Below are 14,650 nucleotides of genomic sequence, written 5' to 3' on the forward strand. Positions count from 1 at the left end.
GATGAAAAATCTGCAAGAGAAATTAAGGAAACACTCCCATTTACCAACTGCAACAAAAAGAACAAAATACCTAGGAATAAACCTACCTAAGGAGACAAAAGACCTGTATGCATAAAACTATAAGAAACTGATGAAAGAAATTAAAGATGATACAAACAGATGGAGAGATATACTATGTTCTTGGATTGGAAGAATCAACATTGTGAAAATGACTATACTACCCAAAGCAATCTACAAATTCAGTGCAATCCATATCAAACTACGAATGGCATTTTTCACGGAACTATAACAAAAAATTTCACAATTTGTATGGGAACACAAAAGACCCCAAACAGACAAAACTATATTGAAAAAGAAAAACGGAGCTGGAGGAATCAGGCTCCCTGACTTCAGGCTATACTACAAAGCTACGGTAATCAAGACAGTATGGTACTGGCACAAAAAGAGAAATATAGATCAATGGAACAGGATAGAAAGCCCAGAGGTAAACCCACGCACATATAGTCACCTTATCTTTGATAAAGGAGGCAAGAGTATACAATGGAGAAAAGACAGCCTCTTCAGTAAGTGGTGGTGGGAGAACTGGACAGCTACATGTAAAAGAATGAAATTAGAACACTCCCTAACACCATACACAAAAATAAACTCAAAATGGATTAAAGACCTAAATGTGAGGCCAGACACTATAAAACTTAGAGGAAAACATAGGCAGAACACTCTGTGACATAAATCACAGCAAGATCCTTTTTGACCCACCTCCTAGAGAAATGGAAATAAAAACAAAATAAACAAATGGGACTTAATGAAACTTAAAAGTTTTTGCACAGCAAAGGAAACCATTAACAAGACGAAAAGAAAAGCCTCAGGATGGGAGAAAATATTTGCAAAGGAATAAATGGACAAAGGATTAATCTCCAAAATATATAAACAGCTCATGCAGCTCAATATTCAAAAACCAAACAACCCAATCCAAAAATGGGCAGAAGACCGAAATAGACATTCCTCCAAAGAAGACATACAGATGGCCAAGAAGCACATGAAAAGCTGCTCAACATCACTAATTATTAGAGAAATGCAAATCAAAACTACAGTGAGGTATCACCTCACACCAGTTAGAATGGGCATCATCAGAAAATCTACAAACAACAAATGCTGGAAAGGGTGTGGATAAAAGGGAACCCTCTTGCACTGTTGGTGGGAATGTAAACTGATACAGCCACTATGGAGAACAGTATGGAGGTTCCTTAAAAAACTAAAAATAGAATTACCATATGACCCAGCAATCCCACTATTGGGCATATACCCAGAGAAAACCATAATTCAAAAAGAGTCATGTACCACAATGTTCATTGCAGCTCTATTTACAATAGCCAGGTCATGGAAGCAACCTAAATGCCCATCGACAGATGAATGGATAAAGAAGATGCGGTACATATATGCAGTGGAATATTACTCAGCCATAAAAAGGAATGAAATTGGGTCATTTGTAGAGACCTGGATGAATCTAGAGACTGTCATACAGAGTGAAGTCAGAAAGAGAAAAACAAATACCATATGCTAACACACATATATGGAATCTAAAAAAAAAAAAGGTTCTGAAGAATCTAGGGGCAGGACAGGAATAAAGACACAGACGCAGAGAATGGACTTGAGGACACGGGGATGGGGAAGGGTAAACTGGGACGCAGTGAGAGAGTAGTAGTGACATATATGCACTACCAAATGTAAAATAGATAGCTAGTGGGAAGCAGCTGCATGGCACAGGGAGATAAGCTCAGTGCTTTGTGACCACCTAGAGGGGTGGGATAGGGAAGGTGGGAGGGAGACGCAAGAGAGAGGGGATATGGGGATATACGTATACGTATAGCTGATTCACTTTGTTGTACAGCAGAAACTAACACAACACTGTAAAGCAATTATACTCCAATAAAGATGTTAAAAAAATAATAAAAGAAAACAACAGCTAGCAAACCAGGGCACTACCCCAGGTCCTGCTGCCGAAGCAGGTAACTCTGGCCCAGTCCATGAGCTCTTCTGGGCCTTCAATTCACAGAAAGGCAGTTTTCAGCCAGGCACCCCCTCCATTCACACGTTGCCGGGTAGTCAAAGGCCCTGGGGGAGGAACACTGTGGCTGAGGTCAAGCTTGGGCAGCACAAGTATCACCTGGAGGTCTTCTAAACTGCAGAACCCAACCCAGGCCCCACCTGAGAGGCTCTGATTCAGCCAGTCAGGGGGTGGGCCCTGAAATCTACATTGTAACAAGCAACCCGGTAATTGATACAGTCACTGGGATGAGAAACTCAGCTCTAAAGAAAGGCTGAGAAGCTCTTCCTTCAGATGAGCCTTCAGGCTTCTGCCTCTCCAACACGGCCAAGGCCTCCTTCATGACCTAGCAGTCTTCCGTTATGTCCTCTGGAAGACAGGACTTTCCTGGGGATTCAACCCCCAGCTCAGGGGCACTGAGAGCAAATCATCAGTTGAATATTTATTAACATGCCAGGAACAGTCCTAGTCCTTTAACATACAGCATTATTTAATCCTCAAACTCTCCCAGAAAGAGGTTAATATTCTCCTTTTACAATGTGGATACCACGGCTCATGGAGGTTGCCCAGGAAGAGAGCTGGGATGGGGTGACGACGAGTTTTAGGTGTCAGCGTGCCCAGGCTTTCGTACCTAGAAGTCAATCGAACACTAACCTAGGTGTTGCTGTGAAGGTATTTTGTAGATGTGGCTAACAGCTGCAATCAACCAGGTGACTTTCAGTAAAAGAGATTAACTTCTGTAATCTGAGTGGGCCTTATTTCATCCAATCAGTTGAAAGGAAGCCTTTAAGGGCAAAAGTGAGGTTTCCCCGAGGAAGAAATTCTGCCTCAAGCCTGCAGCATTACCTCCTGCTGGTGGTTTCCAGCTGCCCTAGAGTCTGGATGTGCCCAGCCTCCACAAACACGCTAGCCAATTCCTTGAAATAAGTCTCTTAAACACACACACACACACACACACACACACACACACACACACACACACACACACACACACACACACACACACACACACACACACACACACACACACACACACACACACACACACACACCCTCATACTGGCTGTGTTCTCTAGAGAACGCTGGCTCATGCCAATGGGAACCCGGGTCCACCCAGTCTCAAAAGGCCGTGCCGTGCCTTGCTTCTAGCCACTGCCCATACTCTGCCAACCACCACCTGCAACTCAACCAAAAACCACCCAGCTATGCACCTGAGGCTCAGCCTGCTCCAGCTCTCCAGAAGTGTATTTGAATATTAATGCAGATCCTTAACTAGATTTTGAGGATAAATTATTCATATCGAAAGGCTGCCACAAATGGGAGAAGCTTGTTTTTACGTTTTAAGTTTTGTAGTGGGTGGGAGGGAGGCATGGTTTACTCAGTGCTTAAGAACAGTGACTTGTGTATTCTGGGCAAGGTCACTAACTTGCTATATCACTTTAGGCAATCCTGAGTTTCACCACCTGATTAATTATGATGCCAACCTGCAAGCCTGCTTGCCACTGCCCCATCCATTCAATTGGCATTAAGTGGTCAGATGGCGCATCAGGATTTCGGATATGACCTACTTTCTGGTTGGGACTCTGGCCGTGAAGGTCCCAAGACATATTCAAGCTCACAGCATCTTGGAAGTTCTGCAGAGCCAACGTGGAGGATGGATGAGGGGCGCTCAACAGACGCTGGCTGAACTGGCCTGTGCTCCCAACCCCGTCCCCTGGGCGCCATTTGCAGGTTAAAAGCAAAGATCCAGTTTCCACACTCAAGACACTGCGGTTCAAAGTAGAGGATGCAAGTCCCACAGAAGAAATGTCACAAAGTGCAATAGGGCTCAAAGGAAAGAACAGGAAGTGCTTGTAGATGAGGTGATAGTGGAGAGAAGTCAGAATTTAACAGTAAAAGACTTGAGAGGAATGAAAGGAGGCATTCTGGGCAAAGGCAACAAAGTAAATGGCAGGAAAGCACTGCTGTCTGGGGGAAAGGAAGGGAGAAAGTTAGAGCGGGAAAGTAGGCTACAGGTGGAGGATCAGAGGGAGATGAGCTCAGCTCGGGGAGCCACACTGGCCAAACGGGGAGCCTTGAATGACAAAATATCAAATTGGTAGGTAACGGGGACCTAGTGGAAGCTCCCCAGATGAAAATGGTAAGGACCAAGGCGTGCTCTGGAAACCTGCACGTGGCAACGGAACGCAGAGGAATAAGTTGGGAAAGGGCATTAGAGAGGCCCCGCTGAATTGACAGCAGCTGCTAACATTATCGAGGGCTTATCACGTACCAACCCTGCTGAACCTGCGTGATCTCTTTTAACCCTCACGACAGCTCCTGCATCCCATTTTACAGATATGAGAACCAAGGCACGGGGAGGTCAACAACTGCGCTCTGGGTCCTATAACGAGTCAGCGGTGAGCTGAGACCTACAGCTACCCAAGCTGGTCTAACTCCAGGCCCGGCACACTGACCGCTAGAACGGCCTGCCGGGGTCTGCTCGCCGGTGCAGATTCTGAGTTGAGCTGAGAAGCAGGGGGAGCAAAGAGGGGACTCATACACCGCAGAGATGACCTCTCCGTAACCTACCACTTCGGGTGAAGGGGGCTGACTGGGAAGAAGTCTGGAGTAAGGTTCCTGGGGGTTGTGGCACATCAAGCCAGCAAAAAACCCCGATTCCCTCATGAACTTATACCAAGTCCTTCTGCAAATGCCACTACGCATAGCCTAGCTGCTTCCAGGACGGCTGACTTCGTTTTCAACAACTGGAGTATATACTTGATAAGCAAGCCGAACACCCCAAGAGGTGCCAGGAAAGAGAGATGGTGACTGCATAACAGATTGGCTTGAGTCCCTTGAAATTCATATGTTGAAGTCACAGCCCTCAGTGCCCCAGAATGTGACCTTATTTGGAAACTGGGTCGTTGCTGACGTGATTAGTTAGGATGAGTAGGGTGGGCCCCTAATCCTATATGACTGGTGTCCTATAAAGAGGGAAATCTGGCTACAGACATGCGTACAGGGACAATGCCACGTGCAGAAGGCAGAGACTGGGGTGATGCAGTAGAAACCAAGGGTTGCCAAAGATTGCCAGCAAACTACCAGAAGCTAGGAGCGAAGGAACCCTGCTGAGACCTTATCTCCAACTTATTGCCCCCAGAACCGTGAGGCAATATATTTCTTGTTGTTTAAGCCACCTCGTTTGTGGTACTTCGTCGCAGCAGCCCTAGGACACTAACGCAGTGACCCATGCCATCCTTTCCAATACGACGACCATAGGTGCATCTTCACTGCATATTTTAGTAAGTAAAACAAAGTCTACTGTGAAACCTTGTACTGCAACGGATGTAATTACATATAAGACTATCTCTGTACCATGGCTGTGAGCTGAAAACTGGCAAGTGTTTGATATTTCATCTATCTCCAATTGCCCGGGCATCAGGGACTATCTTTGATTTTGAAACAAAAACCAACTTTTACTTTATCATCAAGGATCTTCTTTCCCTTCCCTTTACTTTTAGAAGCAAATATTGACTGTATCAGATTCTTCCTGTGACCTGAAGAAACCAAGTCCAAAGGACAGTAAATCTGAGGTCCTGCTGTAGCCCTCTCCCAGCAGAGGGTCCCTGGTCTGTCCCAGGGCATGAAACCACATCAAGATGACCACAACCCCCCTCAGTTGTAAAGTGGCAACAGTTCTCTGAAATACGGATACTGGCTTTTAGCAGTCACCCCATCTTCATATATGCTCACACACACGATTCTGCAACAACTGTTCATTTCTTTGTTGAACCCATGCATGACTTTGAAGAACATGCGCTTCACGGGTTGGGAGTGAATGGCTGTGGTTAAGAAGGGAAGCTTGTCTACCCTGGGGAATTCCACGTACTGTTTGCAGCTAATGATTAGCCCCACTAAGAAGTGACACCAAAGCAGTACTTCTTTTGATACTTGGAAAATCCCCTACTCCAAAATATTTTTGCACATGTACAAAAATTATGGAAAGTTACACTATAAAACTGGAATCTCCTACAGCTCAACTGGAAGCCACCAGAATTATCTATTTTAAAACAAAACAAACCTATGACGTTCCTATGGGGCACAGCACTCACTCTTCGAAGTTAACATTTATTGAGCATTTAAGATGGGACAGGCGCAGTTCTAAGCCTGTTGCATGGAATGAACTGTTTAATTCTCACAACAACCCCCTGTGGTAGGCACCATTATTATTCCCATTGTGCAGGTGCGAATGAAGCACAGACTGCTTAAGAAATGGCCCGAGGTCACACAGCAACGCGTGGTAGAGCTGGGATCCCAAACTAGGCAGTCTGGCTCCAACACACCCCACCCCCTTAACTAACAACCAACCAACCAAGCCAGACATATAGACAAACAAGACAAAAGGGAACAATGTGAGTGGGGACAGGTTAAGGAGGGTGGGTTGAGGATGGGAACAAAAGAAGAACAACGATTACATCCCAGGCACCGGGCTGGCACCTCACACGTGCTTTTCCTACTTCACTGGCACACCCTCGAGGGTAGGCATTACTTTCCCACTCAACAGATGAAACACTGAGACTAGGGGAGATTAAAGTAACCTATAATGAGGGCAGATTATTATGTGACGCCCCAACATGCAGCTTTGCTGACTGCAGAAACCAGGGCTGTTTTTTCAGCTCATGTTCTCCAGAGTCATGGTTTCAAGTTGTAACTTTGGCATTATGGATGGTGCAATCTGCTCTTCAAAGTCAATCCAGCATTGGAGAGCAGTGGTGCTGGGGTCAGGAGTGGGGCGCACGGCTCCATTTCAGCTGCAAGCTCGCACGGAAAACCTGAGTACAGCGTGGATGCTTAATGTGCCCGCCCGGGAGCCAGGGAGCTCGGGGTCTAGACCCACTTCTGTCACTCATTAACTGTGTTGGTTTAGCCAAGCCCCCCAACCTCGGCGGGCCTCTATTTTCCTTAAATACGAATTGGATATAAGGATGCCTGGCCTGTGGACCGCATAAGGGCATGTAAAAGGTGTTACCGATAAAGGTGAATTGGCTGTGAAAACTGTAAGGTGCTCCACAGCTGATCATCGTCAGAATGAACAAAATCAGGCCATCCCAGCAGCTACCACGGCCAGCAGGGCCACACATGCCAGCTGGGGAAGGCAACGCCAGAAGAATGGCCCAGCGTGAACCTCACCCTCTCCCCTAGGAAATCTGGGCTCAGGGCATCCAAGGTCTGGCTGGGCCTAAGTCCTCAGAGCTTCCCCCAAGGCAGGCTTGCTGGTCTAACTAGGTATCAACCAGGAAAGGCTGGGCTGGGGAGGGAAGTCCTTGAAGAGCGAACAGCCTCATCTCCCTCACTGCACATTTTGCAGGCCGGCTGGCATTCAGCAGTGATAAGGGGAGGGTGCCACCTGGGCCGGCAGCCCGCACTGGCTTTCATCCATGTATGTCGCAGGATCGGGAAAGGTAGCAGTGCAGTGCGTACCACTCCTGCAGGGGCAGGGGATGCAGGTGAGACCACCCCACAGGGTAGAGAGAGACTGGACGAGTGAGCTGAAAGAATCTTTCCCTCCTGGTGTTCTGAACAGACAGGAGCCCACCGAGACTCTCACCAACCCCCTTGCCATTAGTTCCGGCCCCAGGAAGAGGAAGGGATCAGATCTGCATAACACTGAATCACCCAGCACTTCGGCACAATGACCCCTCCAGGAGAGGGTGGAGAAGCTCGTCTGGCAACTGCCTACACAAACAGGGCAATTCTGAAGAGCAGCAAACAAACCAGTCTGGCCCCAATTCCCATTTTGCATAGGATTGCAGTCCACAAAAAACAACGTCCGAGGAACCCTTGTTGATCACTACCGATTGTTAACACTAAGGTTTGGGCCAAGAGAGAATGAAAAAGGCCCCTTTGAGGGAACTTTGGATAAGCCCATTTTGTGGAAATTGCTGTGCTGCGTCTTTAGACTCCAACTTGCCATTGGTAGCACCAGATGCTTCAGTCAACAGATCTCAGTGAACTTTGTTTTAAAAGAAAGTTACACTGAAAGGTTTGAACCTACAAACCAAAGGGGACTTGTTAGTCACTAGGTGACTGTCAGGGTACCTGTTTTCTTTATGCTAAAAAGGGGTTACACGAGTTCTGGGGGCTGGAGGATTGTTAGGTGTGGGGGATGGTTAGGTACGAGCAGGTCCGTTTGTGTGCTAGCCTCGGAGCTGACACTCACCACAGCTGCTTAATCCAGGGACGCATCAAAACACGAACTGCAATGGGTTAAAATCCAGAGGGGGCCACCGTGTTGGGCCGGGTGCATGGTTCTTAAGAGAAACGTGCATTCTCCCGGGGGCCAAGGCCTCCTTCGGTTCCAGAAAAAGACACCTCAGCTTACACGAGGTACCGAACGAAGAGAGTGGGCCAGAAAATTTCCAGCATACCGTCTCCCCTCCCCGCCCCCGAACTACCCTTGATCACCGTCAAACACAGGAAAGGTGTTCTCTAAAACCTAACGGATGATTTCACGCACTTCATTCCCAAAAGCCTAAGAGCCACAGCGACAGCACTAAGAGGCTTCGTTCGGATTCACAAAAAAGGGAGGCGCACAGTCGTCCGCAAACCCGCAGTCCCCCGGGGGTGGAGGGTGGAAGAACGCAGGGGTGCCCCCCCAGGTCCCTCGCTACCCTCCAGGGCTCCCGGCCAGGTCCCCCAGCACCCCGCTCGCGTCCCGCTCTCCTGTTACCTCGCTCGCGTGTCCGCCGGCGTCCGACACTTGAGCCGTCGGTTCCGCGGGAGCCTTCTCCTCCTCCCCGGCGGCCAAGGGGCTACTCGGAGCCGCTCTGGGATTCCCGCCGCTACCCGGCGCAGCCTGGCTAACGCCGTTCACGCCGGCGCCCACTCCTCCGGCCGAAGAGGCGGCGGCGGCGCCGAGCAGCGCGTGGGCCCCGTCGGCGTCCCCGGCAGCCACGCTGTGCACCAGCCACGCGTCCACTCGGGTGCAGGGAATGAAGGGGACCCCCAGCGCGCGCACCTCCCGGAGCAGCTGGCTCTCCGGCGGCGCCACGGGGTCCCGCTCCCGGCCCTTAGGGTGCAGGAGCTCGGCGCGCCTCCACCCTCCTGAGGCCGGGAAGGGGCTGAGCGCGTAGGCAGGGCTCGTCGGGCCGCCCGAGAGCAGAAGCTCATCTCCGAGCAGGGTCCGCGGCGGGAGCAGCAGGTAGAGGTCCAGGTCCAGGCGAAACCCCGCCACGCTAAGCAGGATGGTGAGGTGCAGGAGGCTGCCGCCGTCCGACCACCACGGCTTCAGGTACTTCATCCCCCGCCGCGCGCCCGGGGACGCCCCTGCCGGCGCCCGCGGATCCCTGCGCGCCGGCCGCCGCTTGGGCACGTGCGGCCCCTGCGCGCCGCCGGCACCTGCCCGGAAGAGACAGAAACAATGGACCCGGGCGTGCAGCGGCCGTCGCGGGCCCCCGGAGCCGGGCACAAAAACAGTTCCACCGCAGCCGCCCAGGTGCCTGCGGCTCGGGAGAGGCGGAGGAGGAGGAGCTACCTACGCGCAGAGCTAGCCAGCTTAGCCGCCCCGCTGCCCCGCAGCCGCGCGCTGCAACCAGACCCCGCCCCGGGCCACGGGCGCCGCCGCCGGGGACACGCCCACTGCCGCCCCAGGCCTGCGTGGGGCGGGGCTCCCGGGCTCAAAGGCTCTTTATTTGGGGGGAACGCAAAGCTTTCTGGGAGCAGAAGTTGTTCTGAGCGCCAAGTGGCCCCCAACCCTGTGGCCGTGGGCTGGGCGGTTGTGGCTGAGTGCGCGGGGTGGGAGTAGGGGGTCCGCGGTAAAGGTGGGTGGGAATGGACCGGATGTGTAGACTGGGGGCGGGGGGGGGCGAGGAGGGGGGGAGTCGAGGCACTGGGCAGCATGCAAAGGGCTTCCACCCACACGAGAACACTGAGCTGGCCCAGTGGGTTCACATCCCAGCGCCACTACCAGTCGTGTGACCTTGAATAAGTTACTTCTCTGTGCCTCAGTTCTCTTATCTGTAAAATGGGGATAGTAGTACCTGTCCAATAGGGATGTGGTGAAGTCAGAGGAAATATTAAATGTAAAGCCCAGAATTTGACGTATAGATTCCACTGCTACCGTAAGGATCAAACAGCACTGCTCTCCGTTCCCTCCCGCCTCCCCCAACTCCCGACCCTGTGCTCCAGCCTCACAGACTCCTCCCTGTGTCCTGGGCTACCCCTGCATGAGGCTATGCCTTCCCTCATGGTCTCCTTTGCTCCTGAAGTGACGGTTAAGAGCACCAGCGCTAGAGTTATCGTGCATGACTTCAAAGCCCCCTCCATTTCTTACTAGCCTGGAACCTTGGACAAATTGGTCACTCTCTGTGCCTCAGTTTCCTCACTGTGAAATGGGACTAATAAGAGCACCCCCTCAGCATACCTGTTGTGAGCCCCAAATGAGCTGTATGTATACCACCAATCACAGTACCTGGTAGGTAGGAAGCAGTCTCTGAGTGTTACCCATTATTTGTACTACCTATCCTCCAAGGCTTAACCCAAAGATAACATCCTCTGAATTTTCACCATTTGTGATTCTCTTCCCCCATCTGTTCTCCCACAGTGATTTCTCCATATGCCAACATTGCAACACTTGGCACTTTTCACTTTGCATTGTAGTTGAAATTGTTCTGATTTGCCCATTATGAATTCTTGAGGGCCAAAAACCTGTTTGGCTCACCTTTGTGCCCGCGTGGTAGCCAGCACTGGGCCTTGCCATTGTAGGTTTTACTAACTCCCATTTCCTTCCGGGGCGGGGTGGGGAGGGCAGAGAGGCAGAAGGTGGTGATGCCTACCTGAGGGTTGGCAGTTGTGTAAGAAGTTGAGCAAGACTTGTTTTTTGGTTTTTGGGTTTTTTTGCGGTACGCGGGCCTCTCGCTGTTGTGGCCTCTCCCGTTGCGGAGCACAGGCTCTGGACGCGCAGGCTCAGCGGCCATGGCTCACGGGCCCAGCCGCTCCGCGGCATGTGGGATCCTCCCGGGGCACGAACCCGTGCCCCCTGCATCGGCAGGCGGACTCCCAACCACCGCGCCACCAGGGAAGACCCAAGACTTGTTTCTAAAGGCCCCTTCCTCCACCTGGTTTTCTCCTCTGTCTTGGGCCTACTGTAATGAGAACTTCACACCAGATGTCAGTTTGCCCCGTGAGAACCAGGGGAGCTGAAGCAGACTTCTTCAAAGTCGCTTCCGCTTTAAGCCTTGGGGGTGGGGTTATGGGGTGGTGAAGAGGCTGGAAGAGAGACACTCGCAGGGTTAGTGAGATTTGGGACAGTAGCCCTGTTCACAGCATTTAGTCCCTGGACAGGGATTCAGGTTCTGGGCTTGGTTAACGTCTGCTGAATTCAGCTATTTACCTCAGTTTTTACTGAGGACCCACTGAGCTGCCTAACACTGTGAAGGATAGGATATGATTTCATTAGGGATGGAAAGAATGTTCTCAAATGCCTAAATATTTTGGAGATATAAATGACTATACAGGAAGTGCCGTAACCCAGGTGAGAACAGAGATGGTACCTTCTTTAAGGTGGTATCTCCTAGAACCTTGCACGCAGTCGGAGCTCAAGACATATTTTTTTCAGTTGAATTGAGGCATTTACACTTGAGATGCGTTTTGAGGGATCCTAATAGACTAGGAACAGAAAGCACCTTCAAACTTCCTTCCTAATGTGGTTGGCGATAGAGGTTGACCCTCCACCTTTAAAATGTGAGCTGATAATCACAGTATCTGTCAGACTGCTCAATTCAAATGTGTGGATTATGGACTGGTGAGAAGGGGGGCACAGAAAGGACCTTGAGGCCAAATATGAAACAGGAGACTCATCATCAGTCCTACACACCTTTGACCTTCAACATAACAAAAGGTCCCATTTTTAGGAAGGCAGAGAGAGTGGAGTGAGAATGGGTTTTTTTGTTTGGTTGGGGTTTCTTTTTTGTTTTTTTTTCTAGAATACCTCCACCATTGCCTTGTAAAAGTCTTGAAAAGTTATCTATGTTTATTAAAATCCTTAAATCAGTGCTACTCAAAGGATAGTCCAAAACTGGGATCAGTCCATAAACTGCTTGTTTCTGGTTCAGATGAGGAGAGTAATAGAATTGAGAGTGTTTAGAAATGTTTATAGTAATTTGACATTGTTGTAACAACCAACCCATGATCAGTGGGTTTGCTTTTGTATACTTTTGTTACTTAATTTTTCTAGAAATGAATTTTTTTTTAATTGTACGGAAGTACTGACCTATAACAAATTGGGGAAAAAAAGCTGGTCCTTCACCAGGATTAGTTTGCGATGCACTTAATGCATTCTTGTGAGGTAGGCAGGTTCCAAGATGACTTCTAGTCCTCCCCTTTCCTCGAGTGTGGGCTGAACCTGGTGACTTGCTTCTAACAAACAGAATATGGCAAAAGTGATGGGATGTCATTTCCAAGATTAGGTTACAAAAAGACTCAGCGTCTTCTGTCTTGCTTACTATCCTAGTCGGGCTGCTATAACAAAATACCATAGAACTGTGTGGCTTATAAACAGCAGAAATTTGCTTATAGTTCTGAAGGCTGCAAGTACAAGGTCAGGGTGCCGGCACGGTTAGGTTCTGGTGAGAGCCCTTGTCTGGGTTGTAGACTGCTGGCTTCTGATTGTATCCTCACGGAGAGGAAGGGGCAAGGGAGCTTTCTCAGCTGCTTTCTTAAGGGCACTTATCCCATTCATGATGGCTCTGTACTCATCACCTAATCACCTTCCAAAGGCCCCACCTTGTAATACCATCACCTTGGAGGGTAGGTGTCAACACATGAATTTTGGGGGGATAAAAGCATTCACACAGCACTACCTTCTCTCTCCATCTCTTGCTCTCTCCCTCTTGGAGAGGGCTGCCGTGCTGTGAGGATCCCTATATAGAAGCTCACGTGGCAAGGCACTGGTGTCTTCAGCCGACAGCCAGTGAGAACCTGAGGCCTGCCGCAGCCATCTGAGCGAGCTTAAAGCAGATCCTCCCCTGGTTGAGGTTTGAGATGATGGTAGCCCTAGCCAACTCCTTGATCGCAGCCTTGTGAAAGACCCAAGCCAAAGGATGTATCTAAGCTGCACATGGATTCCTGACCCAGAAATGACTCTAAGATAATAAATGTTTCAAGCCACTAAGTTGTGGAGTTAATTTGTTACACAGCCTAGTTAACTAACAACCTGTGTCAGAAGTGGACATCAGACAAGTGGAAGGAAAAACTAAAAATGCAACTGCAGTTGTGTAGTATGGTTAGTGACATTCTCCATGAGTCAGTTATAACTGTGAAGTAACATTACAGTAGTACATTCTGGGTCCTTCATGCAATAATCTGGCTAACCCCTATAAATATAAGATTGTAACTTGGCATGAAAGATATCACTAAAACACTGGCACTGTCGGCTGCTGTGAGGTGACCACAAGCACCAGCATCTTCTCCCATGGCAATTGCCTTTATCTATCCAAAATAAGCAAGAGGGCTTCCCTGGTGGCACAGTGGTTGGGAGTCCACCTGCCGATGCAGGGGACACGGGTTCGTGCCCCGGTCCGGGAAGACCCCGCATGCCGCGGAGCGGCTGGGCCCGTGAGCCATGGCCGCTGAGCCTGCGCGTCCGGAGCCTGTGCTCCGCAACGGGAGAGGCCACAACAGTGAGAGGCCCGCGTACCACAAAAAATAAAAACAAAACAAAATAAGCAAGAAAGAAAACAGGTCCGAACATTGGCATCCTTCTTTTAGAAAGTTTCTGCTAATATTAGCTACAAGAAATTTAAATTCGTGGTAGAAATTCCAGGGTTAAGCAAAAAAAAAATTCCAGGATTAATAGCATATTAAAAATCTAAGACATAAATTAAGATATAAGTCATATTATCTAGGAGGAAGAATTAAGCATAGCTAGTTTCAAAACAGGCACAGTCACTAGAATTTAAATGACTCTGCAACTGTTGAGACATTTTGCCAAAGGCTTCTGCAAAATAGGTTCATGAATGGCCTCATTTGCAATCTAATATCTAACAGTCTTGGTGATGAGGAATCAACTGATACTTCGTGAAGAGGAAGAGTTTATCCTCATTCTCTTATCAGTCTATAATCTTCTGAAAGTTGCTCTGGACTTTGGGATGGTGATGCTCACCATCGTGTGTTCACACATGGCATTCATTGGAGGAGCTGCGACGTACTGAACCCTGCTCTGTGCTGGGACCTTTCCAGGCACAATCTCATTTACTAGTCACAGCAACTCTATGAAGTACATATTACCTCCACTTTGTATTATCTAGATAAGGACACTGAGGTTCAGCGTCATGATACCCTGTGCCCACAGACATGCCGGTGGTAAATGGCAGAGTCAGAATTCAAATGCACAATCTCTCCACTTTCCACTGCAGTTCACACCTCCTCTGTGCTGTCTGGCTTGTTTATTCATGACTCAACCTCCTGCTCCTGCAGGAGAGAATGCCCTTCCTCAATCACTGCATTCTTCCCACAGCTTTTGAAAGTGTAAAATCTGCTCGCAGTTTATCTTCTCTGCAGAGTTTCAGGGGAACTGAAGTATTGGTTTTGTCTCTCCGTACGATGCTCCACCTTCTTGATCTTTTA

General features: G+C 49.2%; 1 protein-coding gene across 1 annotated transcript in view; it reads right to left on the reverse strand.

Moving 5' to 3' along the window:
- NFE2L3 (NFE2 like bZIP transcription factor 3) overlaps positions 1-9,496 on the reverse strand; it is a 31,147-nt gene extending 21,651 nt beyond the window's left edge. Inside the window, exon 1 of the mRNA XM_060156970.1 lies at positions 8,757-9,496. Within this exon, the coding sequence (XP_060012953.1) occupies positions 8,757-9,326 (570 nt within the window). The 5' untranslated portion in view covers positions 9,327-9,496. The remainder of the gene's footprint in view (positions 1-8,756) is intronic.
- Positions 9,497-14,650: the final 5,154 nt, after the last annotated feature.

The sequence above is a fragment of the Lagenorhynchus albirostris genome, chromosome 8 (assembly GCF_949774975.1).
Source record: "Lagenorhynchus albirostris chromosome 8, mLagAlb1.1, whole genome shotgun sequence".
Classification (NCBI taxonomy): domain Eukaryota; kingdom Metazoa; phylum Chordata; class Mammalia; order Artiodactyla; family Delphinidae; genus Lagenorhynchus; species Lagenorhynchus albirostris.